General features: G+C 43.1%; 1 protein-coding gene across 1 annotated transcript in view; it reads left to right on the top strand.

Moving 5' to 3' along the window:
* The window catches only part of SUSD2 (sushi domain containing 2), a 351,916-nt gene that overhangs the window by 119,224 nt on the left and 204,788 nt on the right, over nucleotides 1-27,904 (top strand). Inside the window, exons 2-5 of the mRNA XM_073625468.1 lie at nucleotides 3,583-3,787; nucleotides 4,765-4,916; nucleotides 14,095-14,262; nucleotides 26,778-26,952. Of these exons, the coding sequence (XP_073481569.1) occupies nucleotides 3,583-3,787; nucleotides 4,765-4,916; nucleotides 14,095-14,262; nucleotides 26,778-26,952 (700 nt within the window). The remainder of the gene's footprint in view (nucleotides 1-3,582; nucleotides 3,788-4,764; nucleotides 4,917-14,094; nucleotides 14,263-26,777; nucleotides 26,953-27,904) is intronic.

The raw sequence follows: 27,904 nt of genomic DNA, 5'->3' as shown, positions 1-27,904 counted from the left end.
TTTACAACCAGACATAAGTCAAGCATGGGGCTATGCATTTATAAATTGACACTTGTTATAGGGCTGTTTAATGTTCATAGAGTAATTCTAAGGTGAACTTGCACTTTAAGGTGAAGTGTAAAATCCTACCAGTGTTGAATTGTGTATGAAACAGTAAATCTGCTGCTGTGATCATAGAGGATATTTTTGGCCCTGTGCTTTAAGAAAGCAAGTAAGCTTGTTCTGTGCAAGTAAATGAGCTGTTATTACTTCAGTGAAAGTAAAATGGTGATATGTGGGAGTCATTCGTTAACTGCATAATCTAGAACTAAACGTCTTTCTGCTACCTTTCAGTGAAACTTAAAACAAAACTAATTGCTGCTTAATGTTCAGAGGTCTTACTATACTAAATATTTGAAATATTAAATATCCTAACTATAAGTTGTTAGCAAGCTCAGCTCCAAGGCGAGAGTTGAAATGAGCACAGCAGGTAAGCAGAATAGTAATACACTAATTAACTCAATGCTATACAGAATACCATTCTAACTGACCACAAATTCTAGACTGGACATCGAATGGATTGTAAAGATTCCATGGATCTTGGAGTTACTATTGAAAAATGGAAAATCCAAGCAAATGAGATTTATCTACTCGACCAATAGAGAAAAGTTCTGACAATTGCAAATAACCACAATTTGGTGATATTCTTCCTTGGAAATATACTTTTATATCTAATCTGAGAGGATTCCTTGTTCTCCTATAATGGAGCTAAATATCATACACTTGTTCATTTCACATTGGCCAATGTATGTCTGCATTATTGTATATCAAAAGCCATACATTTAAAATGTTCTTTTTTTTTTTGCTAGAGTAGGGGGTATTGGCCATTGAAATGATTCACTCTCGAGCACGTAATGCACCTAAATGCACTTAGACTCATTTACAAGCGCCAAGTGTATTTCTGCCAAACGGCTCCTGCAAGGAGAAGTGTCTAGGAGCGATGGGCCTGGTTGCTAGAAGCCTTACGTTCAGTCCTGGCTAGGGATGGGCTCGATGTTCAAGTCGAATGTAAGTTTGACTCGAACATCAGCTGTTCGATTGTGCGGACACTTTTGTGTCGTTTGTGCGGACACTTTCGACACATTTTTGAGACCATTGACATTTATACAGCGATCAGTGCTATAAAAATGCACTCGCACTGATAGCAAGTGTTTCTAACTGTGGGGGGATGTGCCTGACTGGAGGAGGAGACAGATCGCTGTTCCTAATTACTAGGAACAGACAATCTGTTTTTCCTCTCCTGTCAGAACAAGGAAATCCCCATTCTGGCTCTCGTCCCCAGCCACGCGCATTGGGTCCCCTGCTGTGCAGCCAGCACGTGCGTACCTGCTATGGCTCTTAAAGGAGCTGACGTACAGTTACGGCAATTTGCAGGATATATAATGACAGCGGCTGATCAGCAAGTTGTTAAAATAGAAGAAAAAGAAAAAGTGTCCTGCGATGTCCATGCATCTTCAATCACGCCACCCAACAGACCTGAAAAATAGAAAAAATTAAAAAAGCTCCGCCTCCATTGGAGGTCTCCAGGGTGACTGCTGTCTTTTGGCTTTTGTTATATAGGCAAGGTGAAGTAACTGAGTTACCCCGCCCTCTTCTGTTGGCATGTGCCATCAGACGGGGGCTGGGATCATCCGGTTATGTCAGCAGGTGGCCCGTCCCTTGCCTATATAAGAGCTGTCAAAGCAATAAGCTAGTAGTCGCCGGGAGGCCTCCCGTGGAGGCAGAGTTTTTCTTTTTTTCTGTTTTTCAGGTCCATCGGGTGGCATGATTGATGACAGTTTTTTTTTTTTTTTTTAATAATGTCAAAAACTGTCTCTTGTGGTTTTTACTTTTTTACACACTTTTTGGTGAATGGGTAGGGGTACAATGTACCCGATACCCATTCACATAGTTGGGGCAGTTGGGGCAGTGGGATCTGGGGGCCCCCTTTAACAAGGGGGCTTCCAGATTCCGATAAGCCCCTCTGCCTGCAGACCCCAACAACCACAGCCCAGGATTGTCGGGAAGAGGCCCTTGTCCCCATCAACATGGGGACAAGGTGCTTTGGTGTGGGGGGCACAAAGCACCCACCCCCCATGTTAAGGGCATGTGGCCTGGTATGGTTCAGGAGGGGGGGAGCTCACTTGTCCCCCCCATCCTGACCTCAAGGCTGCATGCTCGGATAAGGGTCTGGCATGGATTTGGGGGGGACCCCACGCCAATTTTTTAAAAAATTTTGGAGTCCCCCTTAAAATCCATACCAGATCCAAAGGGAGACCCCACGCTGTTTTTTTCATTGATTTTTTTTATCTATATTGCCAGGAGTCAGCAATACATTACAGCCGCGAGCAAGTTTAGATGACATTTTTTCCTTTATAAATGTTATTATTGCTGCAGCACTGTTCTACACATCGCACAGATGCACCACCAAAGGAATATTTAATTGTTATTGTTTCACTTTACGCATTATTAAAATTACAGCTCCCGAAAAAACTATTGTTTTTAAAACTTTTTTTTGATATATGTTTTATGGTAATAACTTATATAAGCCTTTAAAATGAGGACTTTTGATTTTTTTATATTCGTATCCCATAGACTTTAATAGGGTTTGCATGTTCGCTAGAACTTTTTGCCTGTTCAAGGTGTTCTGGTGCCAGGGGGTATTCGGCCCAACCCTAGTCCTGGCCACAATGGTCACAGGACAAATGAAAGACTATTTTTAGATTGTAAATGCTAATAAGCTGGGCCTTCTGATTCCTTCTGTATTGAATTATTGTATTCATATTTTAATTAATATTGTAATTGTACTGTCTGCCCTCATGTTGTAAAGCACTGTGCAAACTGTTGGCACTGTATAAATCTTGTATAATAATAATAATATTAATAATAATCTCTGCAGTGGGGACATAGAAAGTAACAACAAGTGCTAACCCTGCTCTATTGTAAAATAACAACAAAATATTGATTTATATAAAATCGAGCCTTGTTCTGATGAAATGACTAACTCTCTCTGTAACTTCTATTAAGTATTTATACAGACACATTCATTTCAGCAATTAAAGATACTTAGCAATGGTATGGATGTATTATTTATATCATTTAAGCGATTATGAATATACTGTAGTGTATGTGGCAACTATGTTCAAATTAATTGTGGCAGCCAGCAAAAAGTCACATTAATATATTTTCTGAGTAATGGAAATTTCCCAACTTGGAATTCTCAACAGCAAGGTTGGTAGGAATGGAGATGCAATTTTGGTGAAATTAATGCAAAGTAAAATTACATTTTACTTTCAGCAAAACTATGGCTTCTATTTTTTTATGTTATATTTTTCACTATTTTTGTTCTCTAATGACGCTAATATGGGCCATTTTGTAGCGCAATAACAGGTTCAAGAGTATAATGGAAACTTCTGTAACACTCCAGAACCTTTTAAAGTCATATGAATGTGATAATTGAGCAACATCTCTCAACTTTCTCAGAACTTTCCCTATTTGTAATTAAACCACTTTGAGCCACTGTACAGTAAAATTTATGTATTTTAAATATTTGTACTCTTATAGGTCAACTGGAGTCATGTAATTCACAGTGTGGTAAACAGCTCCAGAATTGTTCCTGTCATTCAAGTTGTTTGAAACTAAGTATCTGCTGTGCAGATTATCAGAAAATGTGCCTCCAAATTTCACCGCACTCAGGGACACTAATGGGAGGGAAAGACTTTAAAATTCTAAACATAACTTACAGTCCTGGTGTAAATGTGACATGCCGGTGAGTATTGACACTTTTAATACTTGTAAAAATCAGTAAAGTATTGTGCCATAGGCAGTAGCAGGAAAGCACACATTTAAGTGATGACCTTTCTTGGCTAACTAAATATATTTTGTCATGTAAGTTTTTGAGAATATTCAGACATATTATCATGAAAGTGTTATTGGCTATATTTTTGCTTAACATAGTTATTTCAGTAATCATTTATTAAAATATATTGATAGATAGATAGATAGATAGATAGATAGATAGATAGATAGATAGATAGATAGATAGATAGATAGATAGATAGATAGATAGATAGATAGATAGATAGATAGAACATATATACCTGAATGTGATGAATCCTAGATAGCGCTGGCTTTTTGGAAGATCTTTGTCTAGAGTAGCAAACATTTCAGATTTTTTCTGGCTGTCCCTGTTTGCATTGTGACTTTTTATATATATATACGTTTACAAAGATTGAGATTATGCAAAGTATAAAGATCTATATGGCTTCAAAATAATTAAATCGCTAGCTCAATAAAGATGACTTGATGGACAAGGGAATGATTTTTGATCTGTGGTAGTAGAGTCATAAGGATGGGAGAACTGGAGATTGTCAGTTGATTGTGGGGTAAAACAGTAATCCCTTTAATCCCCCCTGCCCCTACCCAGCTTTATCAACAAACTATGGTGTCACTCCAGGTCAGTCCACCCTTACCCACCACAGTTGTCACTGGCATTCACTGTTTCAGGAAAGATGAATAGTGGCCCACTGACATGTCGGTGGGCCACTATTCATCTTTCCTACCCAACATTACATAAAATTCTGCCACAGCTACTAGCGTTAAAGTTCCAGTTTATGTGCAGAGATCTCACGAACAAAAATATAATTAACTGTCCACTGGTTTATCTCTTTGCATCTAATAAAAACTGAAATGTCAATTTTCGTTGGGCTAAGCTAAAAGATGAACTCTGTATTTCTCTGTTAACAGGTTCAACAATGAAATAAATACTCAGGGTTATGTTGATCAATCTGGATATGCTCACTGCATTTCTCCACTACTGTTCCAGACTGGCCATGTCAAATTTTCTTTGTCGTTTGATGGAGGGAGGAACTTTGGACCATCAGGAACATGGTTAGCTGGTAAGGTTCTGCAGATGATTTTTACACAAAACTTTCTAAATGAGAACATCCCCAAGCAAATAGAAAAGGCATTCCATGAACTCTGTGATGTGCAGGGAAACATTACCACTATAGTTAAGTCAGCAATTCCAAAGCATACGTGAACCCTAGTGTTGTTAGACACTCATGAACTAGGCGCCTTTTGTTCATGATATCAATCATATCATTCATATAACAAAAATGTAAACAATTTTTTTAGCTGAACTTCTTAGCAGTCATGGGACTGGAAGTTCACTTTCTTTCCTGTCTCAAGGCCAGGACTGTGAGCAGACTGAAGTGATTGTCATCTGTATATGTGTTGTCGCTGCCAGCTGCATTGACCAAACATTTCAGAGTGCAGGCCAGGAGGTATGGCTGCCTGTGATGTTGAATACTGACAACACAAGCTTACAGGTATGCTGCTAAAAGGCATGGTGTGTTGTAGTAGTCCCAAGCCAGAAGCATCAGGGTGACAAAGCTACCACAGAATCCTTTGTTTAGCATTTACTTTATAACAGGCCACAAACAGAAATTAGCAGGATCAACAGGTATTTAATAATGCTTTACTAACTGCAATGCAAAAATCTCTGCACATCAGCAACCACAAGGCAAAGGGGAGTTATTTCAAGAACAATACTTTCTGTGTTTACATACACATTAGTTCAAGTTTTTATACGAAAAGAAGATTTGTCACAGAGGGGTAGCTTGGTACACAAGCAAGTCTAAGAAAAAAGGGAAAATGCAAATGCTGAAACATTTGGTAATTTTTTTTTTATTTACAATAGCTAAACTACTACTACCCTGTTTCCCCGAAAATAAGACCTAGCGTGAGTGTCAGTGATGGCTGCAATATAAGCCCTACCCCCCAAATAAGCCCTACCCTGTTTCCCCGAAAATTAGCCCTACCCTGAAAATAAGACCTACAAGGACTTTTACTAGGGCTTATTTGGGGGGTAGGGCCTATATTGCAGCCATTACCGACAATCACGCTAGGTCTTATTTTGGGGGAAACAGGGTATGTCCCCCCACATTGTTGCCTTATGTATGGTACACCTAAACATCACTTGTGATCTTCAATAAAAGAATGTAATGTACTTTTCCTGCGTTTCATTACAAAAAAACACCATTGAAAAACTGAGAAAAATTAGGAGTCAAGATTTCATGGTTCTCTATAAAAATTCCTCACGTATTTGTAAAATACAATATGGTAAATATTCATGTTTCACATTTGTCTGTGGCCAAATTTGTTAAAGATTTCCTTCAGGTCTGGAATGGATTTTAAGGGGAACCCCACGGCAAAAATAAAAAAAAAAACCTTGTTGGGTCCCCCTCAAAATCCATAGCAGACAATTATCTGAGCATGCAGCCCGGCAGGTCAGGAAATGGGGGGGGACGAGTGAGTGCCCCCCCTCCTGAACCATACCAGGCCATATGCCCTCAACATGGGGGGTGGGTGGTTTGGGGCAGGGGGTCTGAGGGTCATGGGAACAAGAGCCTCATCCCCACAACCATGGCCAGTGGTTGTGGGGGTGTGTGCGCAGGGGGCTTATCGGAATCTGGAAGCCCCTTTAATAAGAGGGCCCCCAGATCCCGACTCCCCCCCTATGTGAATGAGTATGGGGTAAATAGTGCCCCTACCCATTCACCAAAAAAGTGTCAAAAAGTAATAAAAACACAGATACAGTTTTTGACAATTTTTTTATTAAAAAAAAAAAAGTGTCCCCCGATGGAAAGCCATCGTCAGTCACGCTGCCAGCTACACTGCCAACCTAAAAAAGACAAGAAAAAATGCTCCCATCATCAATGACGGCTGGCTGACTACTGCAGGCTCTGCTGTTTGACAGTTCTTATATAGGTAAGGGGCGGGGCCATCAGGTGACATGGCCAGGTGGCCCCGCCCGTAACCTATATAAGAACTGTCAAACAGCGGAGCCTGCAGTAGACAGCCAGCCTTCATTGATGGCGGGAGCATATTTTTTGTGAAACATGAATATTTAACATATTCTATTTTACAAATATGTGAGGAATATTTATAGAGAACCATGAAATCTTAATTTTTCTCAGTTTTTCAATGGTGTTTTTTTGAAAAATGTAGAATGTAACGCATGAAAAGTACATTGTGACGTCACAGACTGTTACATGCTGGGTCAATGACGTCACAGGGGGTGGGACCACCAGGTGACATGACCAGGCGGCCCTGCCCCTTACCTATATAAGAACTGTCAAACAGTGAGGCCTGCACTAGGCGGCCAGCCTTCATTAATGACGGGAGCATTTTTTTCTTCCTTTTTGGGGTCGGCAGTGCGGCAGATGGCGTGATTGACAACTGTTGACACTGTTTTTTTCTTTTTTAATAAAAGAATTGTCAAAAAACTGTCTTCTATTCTGAAGGGCCTGGTATGGACTGGGGGAAGGACTCCAAGCTGATTTTTGCTCATCATTTTAAATAGTCAGCGTTTTTCTTTTACATTCAGCTGTAAGTAGGGAACCCACTGACAGCTGATGAGTCATCCGTTGTTAAGGACCCAGTGGTCGGCTTCCTGGACCGCTCCTTAGCAACCAGCTATTTATCAAAAAACAGCTTGTGATACCGGCAGCAAAACCCTGGTGGTAAATATTGCATGCTTTTTTACTCTCTGGTCTATTTTTAAAGTGGACTTAACATAATCATTATTTTTTTAATGAATTGGACTTAAATTTACCGCATGCAATAATTTATGCAAATGAGTCACGTAACCACGTTATCGCATGCGGTAAACGCTAGTGAATTGACCACTAAGTGAATGTTCTATTATTGTGTACATCATAGCACAGTAGAGCCTTCTAAGAACAGAAACCATTCACAGGTCCATCACATTTCCCAAAAAATTGAGAATTGTTCCTCATTTTAGCACAGTGCAAAGCATGAAAACCATTCTTTCGCAGCCCAATTGTCAAATGCACAACCAGAACTGCTAGTACATAGAGCAAAGATAACCTAATATTATGGAGCCCAGTAGCGGCCCGTCAATAGGGGGCACTCGTGCGCCGCCCCCCCAAAGCTGGACATAAGAAAAAAACGTGGTCCTTTAATAGCATCCGGACCTCGGGCACTGAGCTGTCCATTAGAAGCCTGACTGTTGCAATCAAGTGATTGCAGCTGAAAAGCTTCTTTGGGCAGTCTTTGGAGTGTAAACAGACAAAGAAGATATTTGGGGGCACACCCTAAAAGATGCATTAAAGATGGTGCAGCTATAAGACCATACAACAGAACAATATATTACTGTGCACACATGCAAAAAAGACATTTACCTCCAGCAATGCTTATTTAAAACACCTAGACAAAGTACCCCATGATTAGTGGGTCCTACACTATCCATAGATTGGGAGATCCTGCATCTCTGAACCATGGAAGCAATACACTCCTCTATATGGGAGAACTTGAGGTCTCCACCCATGACACAAGTGGACACTAATGAGAGATACTTAATGAGGGAGTGGGGTGCTCCTCACCCAAAAGGATTTGGTCAGGATCTATACAATAGACAAAGCAGATATTTGGGGACGCACACCCTAAAAGATGCAGTAAAGATGGTGCAGCCATAAGACCATACAACAGAACAAAATATTACAGCGCACACATGCAAAAAAAACATTTAACTCCAGCAAGGCTTATTAAAATCACCTAGATATTTTCAAAAAACATTATCAAAAAATATCGGGATTTGGTCACACCATATTGCTATATGGTGCTTAAGCCCACTTACTGCGACAAAGTACCCCATGATTAGTGGGTCCTACACTATCCATAGATTGGGAGATCCTGCTTCTCTGAACCATGGGAGCAATACACTCCTCTATATGGGAGAACTTGAGGTCACCCAAAAGGATTTGGTCAGCATTCATACAATAGACAATGTTTAAGTTTAAAGGAAATGTTTAACCAGTTGCCGACCGCCTCACGACGATATACGTTGGCAGAATGGCACGGGCAGGCAGAATCACGTACCTGTACGTGATCTGCCTCCCGCGGGCGGGGGGTCCGATTGGACCCCCCCCCCCGGTGCCCGAGGCGGTCGGCATTTCTCCCCCGGCGATCGGAGGTGAGGGGGAGGCCATCCATTTGCGGCCCCCCCTTCCGATCGCTCCCAGTTAATGGAATCATTCCTCTGCTGCTGTATAGTAAACAGCAGCAGGGGAAATTATGTAATCTCTCCTCAGCTCGGTATTTTCTGTTCCGGCGCCGAGGAGAGAAGACGTCTGAGTGAGTGCACAACACACACATACAGTAGAACATGCCAGGCATACATTACACCCCCCTTTACCCCCCGATCACCCCCTAATCACCCCCCCCCCCATCACACTGACACCAAGCAGTTTTTTGTTTTTTTTTTCTGATTACTGCATTGGTGTCAGTTTGTGACAGTTAGTGTGGTAGGGCAGTTAGTGTTAGCCCCCTTTAGGTCTAGGGTACCCCCCTAACCCACCCTAATAAAGTTTTAACCCCTTGATCACCTCCCATCGCCAGTGTCACTAAGTGATCGCTTTTCTGATCGCTGTATTAGTGTCACTGGTGACGCTAGTTAGGGAGGTAAATATTTAGGTTCGCCGTCAGCGTTTTATAGCGTCAGGGACCCCCATATACTATCTAATAAATGTTTTAACCCCCTGATTGCCCCCTAGTTAACCCCTTTCACCACTGATCACCGTATAACTGTTACGGTTGACGCTGGTTAGTTAGTTTATTTTTTATAGTGTCAGGGCACCCGCCGTTTATTACCGAATAAAGGTTTAGCCCCCTGATCGCCCAGCGGTGATATGCGTCGCCCCAGGCAGCGTCAGGTAACGCCAGTACCGCTAACACCCACGCACGCAGCATACGCCTCCCTTAGTGGTATAGTATCTGAACGGATCAATATCTGATCCGATCAGATCTATACTAGCGTCCCCAACAGTTTAGGGTTCCCAAAAACGCAGTGTTAGGGGGATCAACCCAGATACCTGCTAGCACCTGCGTTTTGCCCCTCCGCCCAGCCCAGCCCACCCAAGTGCAGTATCGATCGATCACTGTCACTTACAAAACACTAAACGCATAACTGCAGCGTTTGCAGAGTCAGGCCTGATCCCTGCGATCGCTAACAATTTTTTTTTGTAGCGTTTTGGTGAACTGACAAGCACCAGCCCCAGGCAGCGTCAGGTTAGCGCCAGTACCGCTAACACCCACGCACGCACGCACCGAACACCTCCCTTAGTGGTATAGTATCTAAATGGATCAATATCTGATCCGATAAGATCTATACTAGCGTCCTCAGCAGTTTAGGGTTCCCAAAAATGCAGTGTTAGCGGGATCAGCCCAGATACCTGCTAGCACCTGCGTTTTGCCCCTCCGCCCGGTCCAGCCCAGCCCACCCAAGTGCAGTATCGATCGATCACTGTCACTTACAAAACACTAAATACATAACTGCAGCGTTCGCAGAGTCAGGCCTGATCCCTGCGATTGCTAACAGTTTTTTGGTAGCGTTTTGGTGAACTGGCAAGCACCAGCAGCCTAGTACACCCCGGTCGTAGTCAAACCAGCACTGCAGTAACACTTGGTGACGTGGCGAGTCCCATAAGTGCAGTTCAAGCTGGTGAGGTGGCAAGCACAAGTAATGTCCCGCTGCCACCAAGAAGAAGACAAACACAGGCCCGTCGTGCCCATAATGCCCTTCCTGCTGCATTCGCCAATCCTAATAATTGGGAACCCACCACTTCTGCACCGCCCGTACTCTCCCGATTCACATCCCCAACCAAATGCAGTCGGCTGAATGAGAGGTATTTTCTTTATGTCCTCCCGAGTACCCCTACCCAACGAACCCCCCCAAAAAAGATGTTGTGTCTGCAGCAAGCGCGGATATAGACGTGACACCTGCTATTATTGTCCCTCCTGTCCTGACAATCCTGGTCTTTGCATTGGTGAATGTTTTGAACGCTACCATACACTAGTTGAGTATTAGCGTAGGGTACAGCATTGCACAGACTAGGCACACTTTCACAGGGTCTCCCAAGATGCCATCGCATTTTGAGAGACCCGAACCTGGAACCGGTTACAGTTATAAAAGTTACAGTTACAAAAAAAAGTGTAAAAAAAAAAAAAAACACAAACAAAATATGAAATAAAAAAAAAATAGTTGCCGTTTTATTGTTCTCTCTCTCTCTATTGTTCTGCTCTTTTTTACTGTATTCTATTCTGCAATGTTTTATTGTTATTATGTTTTATCATAATTGCTTTTCAGGTATGCAATTTTTTATACTTTACCGTTTACTGTGTTTTATTGTTAACCATTTTTTTGTCTTCAGGTACGCCATTCACGACTTTGAGTGGTTATACCAGAATGATGCCTGCAGGTTTAGGTATCATCTTGGTATCATTCTTTTTAGCCAGCGGTCGGCTTTCATGTAAAAGCAATCCTAGTGGCTAATTAGCCTCTAGACTGCTTTTACAAGCGGTGGGAGGGAATGACCCCCCCCTACCGTCTTCCGTGTTTTTCTCTGGCTCTCCTGTCTCAACAGGGAACCTGAGAATGCAACTGGTGATTCAGCCAGCTGACCATAGAGCTGATCAGAGACCAGAGTGGCTCCAAACATCTCTATGGCCTAAGAAACTGGAAGCTACAAGCATTTCATGACTTAGATTTCGCCAGATGTAAACAGCGCCATTGGGAAATTGGGAAAGCATTTTATCACACCGATCTTGGTCAGATGCTTTGAGGGCAGAGGAGAGATCTAGAGTCAAATAGACCCCAATTTTTTTTAAAAAGAGTACCTGTCACTACCTATTGCTATCATAGGGGATATTTACATTCCCTGAGATAACAATAACAATGATTAAAAAAAAAAATGAAAGGAACAGTTTAAAAATAAGAAAGAAAAAAAAAAAAAAGCACCCCTGTCCCCCCCTGCTCTCGCGCTAAGGCGAACGCAAGCGTCGGTCTGGCGTCAAATGTAAACAGCAATTGCACCATGCATGTGAGGTATCACCGCGAAGGTCAGATTGAGGGCAGTAATTTTAGCAGTAGACCTCCTCTGTAAATCTAAAGTGGTAACCTGTAAAGGCTTTTAAATGCTTTTAAAAATGTATTTAGTTTGTCGCCACTGCATGTTTGTGTGCAATTTTAAAGCATGTCATGTTTGGTATCCATGTACTCGGCCTAAGATCATCTTTTTTATTTCATCAAACATTTGGGCAATATAGTGTGTTTTAGTGCATTAAAATTTAAAAAAGTGTGTTTTTTCCCCCAAAAAATGCGTATGAAAAATCGCTGTAATACTGTGTGAAAAAAAAAATGAAACCCCCACCATTTTAATCTGTAGGGCATTTGCTTTAAAAAATATATATAATGTTTGGGGGTTCAAAGTAATTTTCTTGCAAAAAAAAAAAATTTTTTCATGTAAACAAAAAGTGTCAGAAAGGGCTTTGTCTTCAAGTGGTTAGAAGAGTGGGTAATGTGTGACATAAGCTTCTAAATGTTGTGCATAAAATGCCAGGACAGTTCAAAACCCCCTCAAATGACCCCATTTTGGAAAGTAGACACCCCAAGCTATTTGCTGAGAGGCATGTTGAGTCCATATGGAATATTTTATATTGTGACACAAGTTGCGGGAAAAAGACACATTTTTTTTTTGCACAAAGTTGTCACTAAATGATATAAGGCTCAAACATGCCATGGGAATATGTGAAATTACACCCCAAAATACATTCTGTTGCTTCTCCTGAGTACGGGGATACCACATGTGTGAGACTTTTTGGGAGCCTAGCTGCGTATGGGACCCCGAAAACCAAGCACCGCCTTCAGGCTTTCTAAGGGCGTAAATTTTTGATTTCACTCTTCACTGCCTATCACAGTTTCGGAGGCCATGGAATGCCCAAGTGGCACAAAACCCCCCCAAATGACCCTATTTTGGACAGTAGACACCCCAAGCTATTTGCTGAGAGGTATAGTGAGTATTTTGCAGACCTCACTTTTTGTCACAAAGTTTTGAAAATTGAAAAAAGAAAAAAAAAAATTTTTCTTGTCTTTCTTCATTTTCAAAAACAAATGAGAGCTGCAAAATACTCACCATGCCTCTCAGCAAATAGCTTGGGGTGTCTACTTTCCAAAATGGGATCATTTGGGGGGGGGGGTTGTGCCACCTGGGCATTCCATGGCCTCCAAAACTGTGATAGGCAGTGAAGAGTGAAATAAAAAATTTAGGCCCTTAGACATCCTGAAGGCGGTGATTGGTTATCGGGGCCCCGTATGCGGCTAGGCTCCCAAAAAGTCCCACACATGTAGTATCCCCATACTCAGGAGAAGCAGCTAAATGTATTTTGGTGTGCAATTCCACATATGCCCATGGCCTGTGTGAGCAATATATCATTTAGTGAAACTTTGTGCAAAAAAAAAAATTGTCACTTTCCCGCAACTTGTGTCAAAATATAAAATATTCCATGGACTCAACATGCCTCTCAGGAAATAGCTTGGGTTGTCTACTTTCCAAAATGGGGTCATTTTGGGGGGGGGGGTTGTGCCATCTGGGCATTTTATGGCCTTCAAAACTGTGATACGTAGTGAGGAGTGAAATCAAAAATTTACGCCCTTAGAAATCCTGAAGGCAGTGATTGGTTTTCGGGGCCCCGTACGCAGCTAGGCTCCCAAAAAGTCCCACACATGTGGTATCCCCGTACTCAGGAGAAGCAGCTGAATGTATTTTGGGGTGCAATTCCACATATGCCCATGGCCTGTGTGAGCAATATATCATTTAGTGACAACTTTTTGTAAATTTTTTTTTTTTCTTTGTCATTATTCAATCACTTGGGACAAAAAAAATTAATATTCAATGGGCTCAACATGCCTCTCAGCAATTTCCTTGGGGTGTCTACTTTCCAAAATGGGGTTATTTGGGGTGGTTTTGTACTGCCCTGCCATTTTAGCACCTCAAGAAATGACATAGGCAGTCATAAACAAAAAGCTGTGTAAATTCCAGAAAATGTACCCTAGTTTGTAGACGCTATAACTTTTGCGCAAACCAATAAATATACGCTTATTGACATTTTTTTTACCAAACACATGTGGCCAAAATGTATGACTAAAATTGAGTTTATTGGATTTTTTTTAATAACAAAAATAGAAAATGGTTTTTCTGTTTTGTTTTATTCTAGTTCATCACAGCAAAGCTTCAGAATTGGAAAAGAGTGTGCTGGTTAATTCAAAAAAATGGCAATATTATGGAACACCTGGATATAATGAGACACTCTCCATGATCTGGAATGGTAGAACTCTTACCACTCAACACATTCGTATAGAAGTCTGGGGCTATAATGAAACAGGTGATATGAAGTGATGAAACATGATAATAACCTTTGTTTATTATATACAGTAAATAACATAAGCACATATCACCACTCAAATTAAATAATAAAAAATGCATTTACTATGACTTAGTTTAAAGTGTAATTCCACCTTCTTCTACATTTTGTCAAACTTGCCTAAATAAGAAAGGATGAGAAAATCAACATTGTAAGTTGTAATTTAGTAGACATCGTACTAATTTATGATTTTCAAATCTGATAAAGTAAATCTGTACTTCGCCCATAATACCTGTAGACACAGTAATGCACAAATTGATGGAGAATACTTAATGAGGACTACCTACATTGCCTGTGCTCCCTGCCCATACTGGACAAAGTGACAAATTCACTTTGCAGGGAGGACTTTGAGTAGGTTCTTGTCCGGCTGGAGAAGTTCCCAGCCTCAGGGGCTATTGTCCCTTTGGGGTGACTTGCTGGAGTTTTTACAGTTCATTGGGATCCCGGCTGCTGCAGATCTTGAGGGGGGCTAGTCTTAATCAGTTTTGAAGCTATCTAAGCAGTTTCATGCAAGGATCTGGTCTGGAGAGCTTACTGAAGAATGCCTGGTGGAAAGTGGAAGGTGTGTAGCTGTCCTGTGGCATTGTAAGTTTTAACCTCTCCCTCACTGAACAGTGTCTGGTGTAAGCTAGAAACTAGGGGTGAGCCGAATACCCCCTTGTTCAGTTCGCAGCAGAACATGCGAGCAGGCAAAAAATTTGTTCGAACATGCGAACACCGTTAAAGCCTATGGGACAGGAATGTGAAAAATCAAAAGGGCTCATTTTAAAGGCTTATATGCAAGTTATTGCCATAAAAAAAGTGTTTGGAGAATTGCCCCAGAGGACATGTATCAATGCAAAAAAAGTTTTAAAAACAGACATTTTTTCGGGAGCAGTGATTTTAATAATGCTTAAAGTGAAACAATAAAAATGAAATGTTCCTTTAAATATGGTGCCTGGGGGTTTCCTTAGTATGCCTGTAAAGTAGCGCATTTTTCCCGTGTTTTGAACACCACAGCAAATGGGGTGGGGGTTCCCCAGGCACTATATACTCTGAACTGCAGTATATATACTATACGGCCTGCCCTATATACTCTGCAGAAAATTGGGCCTTAGGTGTTGGTGGTACCAGCACACTGTATGCCCTCACAGTTACTCTTGGTGGACGCAGGAACGGGCCCTTCTGTGAAATATTATATCAAGAATTGAAAGTACATGCCCCTGTTAAACAGGGGCAGAAAAATTGGGCCTTTGGTGGTGGTGCCACAACACTGTAACCCCTCGCAGATACTCTTGTTGGGCGTAGGAACAGGCCTTGCTGTGAAATATTATATGAAAAATTGTAATTACCGTACATGCCCCTGTTAAACAGGGGCAGAAAAATTGGGCCTTGGGTGGTGGTGGTGTTGCCACAACACTGTAAACCCCTCACAGATACTCTTGTTGGGCACAGGAACGGGCCCTGCTGTGAAATATTAAATCAAAAATTTTAATTACATGCCCCTGCTAACCACTTGCCAACCAACGGCCATCATACTGCGCCAGTTCGGCACGATCCCGCAAACCGTCCTAGCTGTACTTTGGCTCCTTTAAGCGCGATAGCCAGCCACGTGTGATCGCAGGCATGAGAGGCAGAACAGGGACATGTGTGTAAACACACACATCCCTGTTCTGTGAGGAGAGGAGATGCAGATCGTGAGTTCCTAATAGCTAGGAATCATGATCTGTCATCTCCTGTAGTCAGTCCCCTCCCCCTACAATTAGAACACACACTAGGATACACAGTTAACACCTTGATCGCCCCCTAGTGTTAACCCCTTCCCTGCCAGTGACATTTATACAGTAATCAGTGCATTTTTATAGCACTGTATTATCGCTGTATAATTGTCAATCGCTTTAAAAATGTGTCAAAAGTGTCCGATGTGTACGCCATAATGTCGCAGTCTCAATAAAAAACGCAGATCGCTGCCATTACTTGTAAAAAAAAATTATAATAAAAAATGCCATAAATCTATCCCCTATTTTGTAGACACTATAACTTTTGTGCAAACCATTGAATATACGCTTATTGCAATTTTTATTACCAAAAATATGTAGAAGAATACATATCGGTCTAAACTGAGGAAAAAATTTACTTTTAAAAAAAAAATTTGGGGATATTTATTATAGCAAAAAGTACAAAATATTGATTGTTTTCAAAATTGTCGGTCTTTTTTTGTTTATAGCGCAAAAAATAAATACCGCAGAGGTGATCAAAGACCACCAAAAGAAAGCTCTATTTGTGGGGAAAAAAAGACATCAATTTTGTTTGGGTACAGGGTTGCATGACTGCGCAATTGTCAGTTAAAGCAACGCAGTGCCGAATTGCAAAAAATTACCTGATGATTAAGCAGCCAAATCTTCCTGGGCTGAAGTGGTTAAACAGGGGCAGAAAAATTGGGCCTTGGGTGGTGGTTCCAAAAATATTGTTGGAAGCTAGCATCATCAAGATTGAGGAGGAATTGCCAGCCAGTAATGATCCCTCTCCTTGATGCCACAAATAACGCAGGCTTTGCAGAATCAGGGAGGCCATGCAGCGTAAGTTTGCAGAGGCATTCGATTCTGAGTCCTCTGGGTCACTAAGGATCACATGATCTGTAACTACCTCCTCCCAGCCACGTACAACTCCTTGGGTTTCTGGGGACTGAAAACCATCCCTTGAAGACTGCTGCTGAGTGTTATCCACTACATCCATACTGACACAATCCTCCCCCTTTTGATCCTGTGTGGTTGGCGGGCCTGCGGGAATGCTATCTGGATAAAGGGGGCCTTGAGAGTTAAGGAAGTCCTCCTCTTCCTCCCGCTGTTCTGCCTCAAGTGCCCTGTCCATGGTACCACAAAGCATGTGCTACAACAGGAAGACTAGAGGGACAGTGTCACTGATGCATGCATTCTTGCTGCTCACCATCCTTGTGGCCTCCTCAAATGGTGACAGGACAGTGCATGCATCCTTGATCAGTAGCCACAAGCGTGAAAAGAAGCCAAGCTCCCCTGACCTTGTCCTGGTGCCATACTCGCATAGGTACTCATTGATGGCCGTCTGCTGTGTGTGCAGCCACTGCAGCATTGCCAACATTGAGTTCCACCTGGTGGGCATGTCACAAAGGAGGCGGTTGGTGGGCAGGTTGCATTCCCTTTGAATGTCAGCCAGCCGAGCACTGGCATTGTATGACCGCTGGAAATGACCACAGACTTTTCTGGCCTTCCTCATGAGATCCTGTAAGCTTGGTACCTGCTCAAGAACCACTGCACCACCGAATTCAGGACGTGTGCCAAACATGGAACATGGGTCAAGTGTCCCTATCAGAGGGCGGAGAGAAGGTTGGTGCCATTGTCACATACAACCATTCCTGGCTGAAGCTGGCATGGCGTCAACCACCTCTGAGCCTGCCCCTGCAGAGCTGACAGAATCTCTGCCCCAGTGTGGCTCCTTTCCCCTAGGCAGACCAACTCAAGCACCGCACGGCATCTTTTAGCCTGACTGCTTGTGTAGCTCTTGAATGCTTATGGAGCACCGCTTGTTCAGAGGACAAATCTGCAGAAGAGGCCATAGAGGAAGAAAAAGAGGAGGGGGTGGAGGAGAGAGCTGTGGCAGAATCACCACTAGTATTTTGGAGGCGTGGTGGTGGAGCAAGCTCCAACAACACTGAACCCTGTCCTGCATCCTTCCCAGCTGCCAGCAGAGTTACCCAGTGTGCTGTGAAGGAAAGGTAATGTCCCTGCCCTTGCCTACTGGACCATGAGTCAGCGGTAATATGCATCTTACTGCTGACCGCCCTGTCCAACTAGGCCAAAACCTTGCCGTCCACATGCCTGTAAGGAGCTGGAATGGCCTTCCGTGAAAAGAAATGGCGTTTTGGAACCTGCCACTGAGGTACAGCACATTACACAGATTCACAAAAGGGGGCAGAGTCTACCAGCTGAAAAGGCAGCAGCTGCAGTGCTAGCAATTTGGCCAAGCTAGCATTTAGATGCTGAGCATGTGGATGGCTGGGACCAAATTTATTTTTATGGTTCAGCAACTGGGGTAAGGAAATTTGCCTGCTAAAATCAGATGGTGGTGTACTGCTAGCAGATTGGCTGCAAGTACTTGGGACACCTATTGCTATACCTTCATTCCTCTCAGTGCAGGTTTTTGAGAGGACTGGAGGTATAGTAGGGTTGGAGATCCCAGATGAGGAGCAAGGAGATGTCTGCCTTTTTCTTTGATGTGGGTCTTTCAAGTGCTGTTGCCAACGAACTGCATGGCAGGTCGTCATATGTCTGGTCAAGCATGTGGTGCCCAAGCGGCTGCTGTTCTGGCCACGCTTGATCCGCTTCAGACAATGGTTGCAAACAGCAACAGTGCGATCTGCTCCACACGTGTCAAAAAAGGCCCACACCAAGGAACTTTTTAAAAGTGAGCGGGGATTCAGCAGGGCCCTGCACCTGCGGAGCTTTGTGGTGTGTTGCAATAGGGTGGCTGCCCATAAGCTGCACCCTAGAGGACATCCTGCCTCATTGGAGTTGTGCCTCCTCCTCTCTTCTCTCAGGCACCCAAGTACAGTCAGTGACCTCATCATCCCCTCCCTCCTCATCACGGGAGAAAACTTGGCAGTATGCTGCAGCTGGGGGAACATGACTGTCAGTTTCTTGTCCTTCTTAGGCACCCCTCTCTCTAGGCTCATGTCACTCCCTTCCTCAACCTGGAAACCAACATTGGAGCCTTCAAATCGCTGCTCATTCTGCAGCAGCATGTACCTAACACTGTGGTTGAATAATTCTGGGGACTCCTCCGTGCATGATGGTGGGGCTACGGAAGGAGTGACTGTAGACAAGGAGCCAGTGGAATAAGCTGCTTAGGCAGCTGCGTTGGAAGGAAAACTACTCTGAGCCTGGGGGACAGAGGATGAGGAGGATGAGGACGGCTTTGTTATCCACTCCACCAACTCTTCTGCATGTTCTGGCTCAATAACACGGCCAGCAGCAGAAAAAAAGGATAAGCCTGCCCCACGGCCACCTGCAGAGGATGCACCATGTCCACGACCAGCACTGTTGACTGTAGACACAGAGGCTGCTTGCCCTCTTTTAGTGGCCTGTGAGCATCTGCCTCTCCTTGGTGGCCTTCCGGACATGATGTATATTTTGCCTTGAAACACCACACTACACTGTATTAGATACTGTGTACACCGCCTGCACTGTATTAGCAACTGTACTACAGCTGCACTGTACTGTGTACACCACCAGAAGTGTAGTAGAAACTGTACACACTGTATTAGATATTGTGTAAACCCCCTGCACTGTATTAGCAACTGTACTACAGCTGCACTGTATTGTGTACTGTGTACACCACCAGAAGTGTATTAGAAACTGTATACACTGTATTAGATACTGTGTACATACACACATACACACACACACACACAAGACTATATGTGTGTATATAAATATATATTCAGTGTCTACTCTATATTCAGTCAGTGCAGGCAGTGTGTGTATATATATATATATATATATATATATATATATATATATATATATACAGTATCTCACAAAAGTGAGTACACCCCTCACATTTTTGTAAATATTTTATTATATCTTTTCATGTGACAACACTGAAGACATTACTCTTTGCTACAATGTAAAGTAGTAAGTGTACAGCTTGTATAACAGTGTAAATTTGCTGTCCCCTCAAAATAACTGAACACACAGCCATTAATGTCTAAACCACTGGCAACAAAAGTGAGTACACCCCTAAGTGAAAATGTCCAAATTGGTCCCAAAGTGTCGATATTTTGTGTGGCCACCATTATTTTCCAGCACTGCCTTAACCCTCTTGGGCATGGAGTTCACCAGAGCTTCAAAGGTTGCCACAGGAGTCCTCTTCCTCTCCTCCATGATGACATCACGACGCTGGTGGATGTTAGAGACCTTATGCTCCTCCACCCTCCGTTTGAGGATGCCCCACAGATGTTCAATAGGTCTGGTTTAGGTCTGGAGATATGCTTGGCCAGTCCATCACCTTTATCCTCAGCTGCTTAGCAAGGCAGTTGTCCTCTTTGTGTTGTGTTTGGGGTCATTATCATGTTGGAATACTGCCCTGCGGCCCAGTCTCCAGAGGGAGGGGATCATGCTCTGCTCCAGTATGTCACAGTACATGTTGGCATTCATGGTTCCCTCAATGAACTGTAGCTCCCCAGTGTCGGCAGCACTCATGCAGCCCCAGGCCATGACACTCCCACCACCATGTTTGACTGTAGGCAAGACACACTTGTCTTTGTACTCCTCACCTGATTGCCGCCACACACGCTTGACAACATCTAACCCAAATAAGTTTATCTTGGTCTCATCAGACCACAGGACATGGTTCCAGTAATCCATGTCCTGCTTGCCTTCAGCAAACTGTTTGCGGGTTTTCTTGTGCATCATCTTTAGAAGAGGCTTCCTTCTGGGACGACAGCCATGCAGACCAATTTGATGCAGTGTGTGTGCGACGTATGGTCTGAGCACTGACAGGCTGACCCCCCACCCCTTCAATCTCTGCAGCAATGCTGGAAGCACTCATATGTCTACTTCCTATAGAGAACCTCTGGATATGACGCTGATCACGTGTACTCAACTTCTTTGGTCGACTATGGCGAGGCCTGTTCTGAGTGGAACCTGTCCTGTTAAACTGCTGTATGGTCTTGGCCACTGTGCTGCAGCTCAGTTTCAGGGTCTTGGCACTCCTCTTATAGCCTAGGTCGTCTTTATGAAGAGCAGCAATTCTTTTTTTCAGATCCTCAGAGAGTTCTTTGCCATGAGGTGCCATGTCGAACTTGCAGTGACCAGTATGAGAGAGTGATAACACCAAATTTAACACACCTGCTCATTTACACCTAAGACCTTGTAACACTAATGAGTCACATGACACTGGGGAGGGAAAATGGCTAATTTGGCCCAATTTGGACATTTTCACTTAGGGGTGTTCTCACTTTTGTTGCCAGTGGTTTAAACATTAATGGCTGTATGTTGAATTATTTTGAGGGGACAGCAAATTTACACTGTTATACAAGCTGTACGCTCACTACTTAACATCTTAGCATTGTGACATTTCTTCAGTGTTGTCACATGAAAATATATAATAAAATATTTACAAAAATGTGAGATACCGTATATATATATATATATATATATCTACCGTGCATTCCGTGGTGTACTGTTTCTAATACACTTCAGGTGGTGTACACAGTATCTAATACAATGTATACATTTTCTAATACACTTCTGGTGGTGTACACAATACAGTGCATCCGTAGTACAGTTGCTAATACAGTGCAGGGGGTTTACATGAAAAGATATGATAAAATATTTACAAAAATGTGAGGGGTGTACTCACTTTTGTGAGATACTGTATATATGTGTATATATATATATATATATATATTATGTATATATATATATATATATATATTATGTATATATATATATATATATATATATATATATATATATATATATATATATTAATACACTGCCTGCACTGCAGAGTATGTGTGTGTGTGTGTGTGTGTGTGTGTGTGTGTGTGTGTGTGTGTATATATATATATATATATATATATATACACACACACACATGCACACTAGACACTGCCACTAACTGAATAACCTGCCTGCTTAATCTAAATCAAGCTATCTCTCTGTCCACACCAACAACACTACAAACTGCCACTGTGTAAGCAGCCTTATATAGTGTGGGGCGTGGACTTAGTCCCCCTGAGCCATGGTTGGCCAAAGGCACCCTGCCTTTGGCCAATTATGGCTCTCTTAGCAGAGGGTGCTGTGATTGGCCAAAGCATGAAGGTCAGGTGCACGATTTGGCCAATCATCATACAGCAATGCACTGCGATCTCGCAGAGTGCATTATGGGGCCTTCCGCAGCACTCGAATTTGCCGCGAACGCCCTATAATGTTCGCTCTTCGGCGAGCGGGCGAACACCCGATGTTCAAGTCGAACTTATATTCGACCCGAACATCAAGCTCATCCCTACTAGAAACTGAGCAGTTGTCCTGGGACATAGAGATGTCTGGAGGAAAGATCCAAGTGATTGTGTACTATTTTCGAGGCTAAGTACCAGCAGTAGCTCTTTCTGAGACAACTCTTATGGGGTCTCATTTTGGGCCATTCCTATTAATCCATTACTGACGTACCATGTTACCTTGTTCTGCATTTTGTTTATTTGAGAAGGTAGCCTTATTGGTAGAGGAGAATGGCTTTGCTTCCTCATGTCATAGTTGTGACCTTCATGACTGGTGAGGTAATGATCAAGAAGCATTGGTGTGCATTAGGGATGAGCCGAACTCCCCCCTGTTCGGTTCGCACCAGAACATGCGAACAGGAAAAAAATTTGTTCGAACACACGAACACCGCTAAAGTCTATGGGACACGAACACGAATAATCAAAAGTGCTAATTTTAAAGGCTTATATGCAAGTTATTGTCATAAAAAGTGTTTGGGGACCTGGGTCCTGCCCCAGGGGACATGGATCAATGCAAAAAAAAGTTTTAAAAACGGCCGTTTTTTCGGGAGCAGTGATTTTAATAATGCTTAAAGTGAAACAATAAAAGTGTAATATCCCTTTAAATTTCATACCTGGGGGGTGTCTATAGTATTCCTGTAAAGGGGTGCATGTTTCCCGTGTTTAGAACAGTCTGACAGCAAAATGACATTTCAAAGGAAAAAAAGTCATTTAAAACTACTTGCAGCTATTAATGCATTGCCAGTCCGACAATACACATAGAAGTTCATTGATGAAAACGGCATGGGAATTCCCCACAGGGGAACCCTGAACCAAAATTTAAAAAAAAAATGACGTGGGGGTCCCCCTAAATTCCATACCAGGCCCTTCAGGTCTGGTATGGATATTAAGGGGAACCCCAGGCCAAAATGTAAAAAAAAAATGACGTGGGGGTCCCCCTAAATTCCATACCAGACCTTATCCGAGCACGCAACCTGGCAGGCTGCAGGAAAAGAGGGGGGGACGAGAGAGCACCCCCCCTCCTGAACCGTACCAGGCCACATGCCCTCAACATTGGGAGGGTGCTTTGGGGTAGCCCCCCAAAACACCTTGTCCCCATGTTGATGAGGACAAGGGCCTCATCCCCACAACCCTGGCCAGTGGTTGTGGGGGTCTGCTGGTGGGGGGCTTATCGGAATCTGGAAGCCCCCTTTAACAAGGGGACCCCCAGATCCCGGCCCTCCCCCCTGTGTGAAATGGTAAGGGGGTACAAAAGTACCCCTACCATTTCACTAAAAAACTGTCAAAAATGTTAAAAATTACAAGAGACAGTTTTTGACAATTCCTTTATTTAATTTTTTTAATTTTATTTGCTTCTTCTTTCTTCTTTCTTCTATCTTCTATCTTCCTTCGGTTTCTTCCTCCATCTTCTGGTTCTTCTGGCTCCTCTGGTTCTTCCTCCGGTGTTCTCGTCCAGCATCTCCTCCGCGGCATCTTCTTCCCTTCTTCTCCTCGAGCCGCTCCGCATCCATGGCATGGAGGGAGGCTCCCGCTCTTCTCTTCATCTTCTTTTCTTTTTCATCTTCTTCTCTTCTTCATCTTCTTCTCCGGGCCGCTCCGCATCCATGCTGGCATGGAGGGAGGCTCCCGCTGTGTGACGCTTCTCCTCTTCTGACGGTTCTTAAATAATGGGGGGTGGGGCCACCCGGTGACCCCGCCCCCCTCTGACGCATGGTGACTTGACGGGACTTCCCTGTGCCGTCACGGGTAATGCCACAGGGAAGTCCTGTCATGTCCCCGAGCGTCAGAGGGGGGCGGGGTCACCGGGTGGCCCTGCCCCCCTGTTATTTAAGAGCCGTCAGAAGAGGAGAAGCGTCACACAGCGGGAGCCTCCCTCCATGCCACCATGGATGCGGAGCGGCCTGGAGAAGAAGATGAAGAAGAGAAGAAGACGAAGAAGATGAAGAGAAGAGCGGGATAGCGGGAGCCTCCCTCTATGCCATGGATGCGGAGCAGCCCGAGGAGAAGAAGGGAAGAAGACGCCGCGGAGGAGATGCTGGACGAGAACACTGGAGGAAGAACCAGAAGAGCCAGAAGAACCAGAAGAAGAAGAAGATGGAGGAAGAAACCGAAGGAAGATAGAAGATAGAACAAAGAAGAAAGAAGAAGCATTTAAATAAAGGAATTGTCAATAACTGTCTCTTGTAATTTTTAACATTTTTGACAGTTTTTTAGTGAAATGGTAGGCGTACTTTTGTACCCCCTTACCATTTCACACAGGGGATCTGGGGGTCCTCTTGTTAAAGGGGGCTTCCAGATTTTAATAAGCCGCCCACCCACAGACCCCCACAACCACCGGCCAGGGTTGTGGGGATGAGGCCCTTGTCCTCATCAACATGGGGACAAGGTGTTTTGGGGGGCTACCCCAAAGCACCCTCCCAATGTTGAGGGCATGTGGCCTGGTACGGTTCAGGAGGGGGGGCGCTCTCTCGTCCCCCCTCTTTTCCTGCGGCCTGCCAGGTTGCGTGCTAAGGATAAGGGTCTGGTATGGATTTTTGGGGGGACCCCACGCCTTTTTTTTTTAATTTTGGTGCGGGGTTCCCCTTTATATCCATACCAGACCTGAAGGGCCTGGTATGGAATTTAGGGGGACCCCCACGTCATTTTTTTTTTGGCCGGGGTTCCCCTTAATATCCATACCAGACCTGAAGGGCCTGGTATGGAATTTAGGGGGACCCCCACGTCATTTTTTTTTTTTAATTTTGGTTCGGGGTTCCCCTGTGGGGAATTCCCATGCCGTTTTTATCAATGAACTTCTATGTGTATTGTCGGACCGGCAATGCATTAATAGCCGCGAGTAGTTTTAAATGACTTTTTTTCCTTTGAAATGTCATTTTGCTGTCAGACTGTTCTAAACATGGGAAACATGCGCCCCTTTACAGGCATACTATAGACACCCCCCAGCTACAAAATTTAAAGGGATATTACACTTTTATTGTTTCACTTTAAGCATTATTAAAATCACTGCTCCCGAAAAAACGGCCGTTTTTAAAACTTTATTTTGCATTGATCCATGTTCCCTGGGGCAGGACCCAGGTCCCCAAACACTTTTTATGACAATACCATGCATATAAGCCTTTAAAATTAGCACTTTTGACTTCTCCCATAGATTTTTAAAGGGTGTTCCGTGGCATTCGAATTTGCCGCGAACACCCCAAATTGTTCACTGTTCGGCGAACTTGCGAACAGCCGATGTTCGAGTCGAACATGAGTTTGACTCGAAGCTCATCCCTAGTGTGCATTAGGGTGTGCACCCCAGAGCACAAACACACATGTATATATATCAGCAGAGCAGTGGACGGTGTCAGTAAAGCAATAATTGATGTCAGAAGGGCAGTGGACGGTGTCAGTAGTTTTTTCAAATGTTTATTATTTTTTACAATATTATTTTTTATACATATTTTACAATTTTTTTAAGGAGCCCCGTTATGGGACTTTGGTGAAATATCAAGGGTCTAAACAGAAGATGTCTCACTTATGAGACAGAGAAAGAAACTGGGGACAGAGATTCCTCAGTCCCCTTCTCTGCAGCAAACATAGTTTAGTGAGATTTAGTTAAGAATGAAGACAGAAGCGATCGGTACAGTTCATTCAGAAAAGGAAGGCCGGTTAATGACATATTTACCAGCCCCTTCCATGCTCCTGAATGAGAGAGGAGGGAAGCTAGCAGCACTGGAGGGAGGGGAGGAGACGAGAAGCGGGGGAAATCAACAGTGCACAGGGTGATTAGGGTGTGTCCAGGCACACCTGGCACACCCTGTGTGCATACCTATGTCAAGAGGCAAAAGGAGAGGCGCACAGATGAATAAAGCAAAAGCAGTTTAATTCATTACACTGCAGGCACTCAGGTACAACATTTTCTCCTGCAAGCTAGCAGCCCGACAGTGGTTCTAAATGTCATGAGACTAGAACTTAGAGGCACAGTGCCTTAAATGATCTCACACTGCAGCTATGAGGCTACATGACAGGCATACCAGGGTACAGTCACATGTCAAAATGTGAACTACTGAATTTCAGGAAGAATTCAATAAAAAAAGATTCAGTTTTGGCAAAATTATCATTTCTAGTCGTTCTCTACAAGGTAGATTTTCAAGCTTAAATTCAGGCCCTTTAAAAACACTAATCTATCCAAAACTGTTATACCAGGTTTTGTTAGATGCTGAAAAGTAAAACTACCTGACATTTTCCTATATCACTTGTGGGTCTGAAAGCCATTATATAGGGTTCTCTCTGCACTGTTTACAAAATAACTTTTACTTTAAACTATTTGAGAGTGACTGGAATATTTGCTGTCGTTGTTACAGGCCTGAAAGAAAGTTAAACAACTCAGAAAATGTAAATGTATATTTTGTTTGCTGTAAATCTTGCTTGTGCCAGTTCAGCCCTGTGTATTAAGGTATTATCCAATCTAATTTTGCAGGGGAACGATACAATGAATCATGGCAAGCCGATTGGACCTACCTCTACACACTTGATCCAACTCATCCAAATAACGGCAACTTAACATTCACTCCAGTTCCTGCCCAATCTCCCTTTGATCAGTGGGATGTAGGGATGTTGAGGATCATAGCAAGTGACACAAATCCTGGGGAGAGGTACAGTACACGTTAAAGCAGATTAGCTTCTAACAAATACAATTGTTTCAAGAACATGAATTTAACGGCCAGAATTGTTGTTAACTGGAGTTTGTGAGGACTGTAATTAATTGACAAATCAATGTGTAAGACTTAAATTTTTAGAATTTGAGATCTACTTTGAGCAGCATCAGTTTGGGATTATCTTTATTGTCATTGTATGCTTTTGTAGCCTAAATCATTTACTAATGTAACATAATAGTTTGCAATATTTATATCATATTTTTCATTCCTTGGTTTTATTGAATGTGTGGAATATACTAATATAAGGCTTTTTTCTGTTTTTTTTGGGGGGGGGGGGGGTTGGGCAAACTATACTTTGGGGGAGGCTTAGGCTGGCCATAGAAGGAGCTCATTTCTTTTCTGCAACCAGTGTTGACAGGGGAATCCCTCCTGCCGAGCCATTGTGTTTTAACAGCCGCTAGCAATAATCACATGTAAAATCCAGCAGGCTGGTTGTCCCAAGTTTGATCGATCAATCAATATGGGTACATTCAACCTGCCCATGCATGGTTCAAATCTCCAGCCAAGATTCGTACCCTCTATGGCCAGCTTGACTTAAAAACCCTGCATTAGATCATGCCATAGTATTTCAATGGGATTGAGGTCAAGACTCAGCTTTTCTATAGTATGGCATGTCATTAGTCTGAGCTATTCTGATGTTGATTTACTCCTGCAGTTTGGATATTTGTCATGCTGCATGACCTAACGTATTTATAACTCAAGATAATTGACATGTGCATTAACATTTTGCTGTAGCGTTTCCTGATGCAACTTGGAGTTTTTTGGTCCCTTAATGATTGCAAGCCATCTAACTCACTTATTTGAGATTTCTGCTTTGCTTTCTCCAAACATGATATGGTGTGCATTTACCAACTCTCCATGGTATATTGTTCCAGTAGTGCGGTAAAAC

The sequence above is a fragment of the Aquarana catesbeiana genome, linkage group LG01 (genome assembly GCF_042186555.1).
Source record: "Aquarana catesbeiana isolate 2022-GZ linkage group LG01, ASM4218655v1, whole genome shotgun sequence".
In the NCBI taxonomy this organism is placed as follows: Eukaryota; Metazoa; Chordata; class Amphibia; order Anura; family Ranidae; genus Aquarana; species Aquarana catesbeiana.
This window is presented reverse-complemented; position numbering and strand designations above follow the sequence as displayed.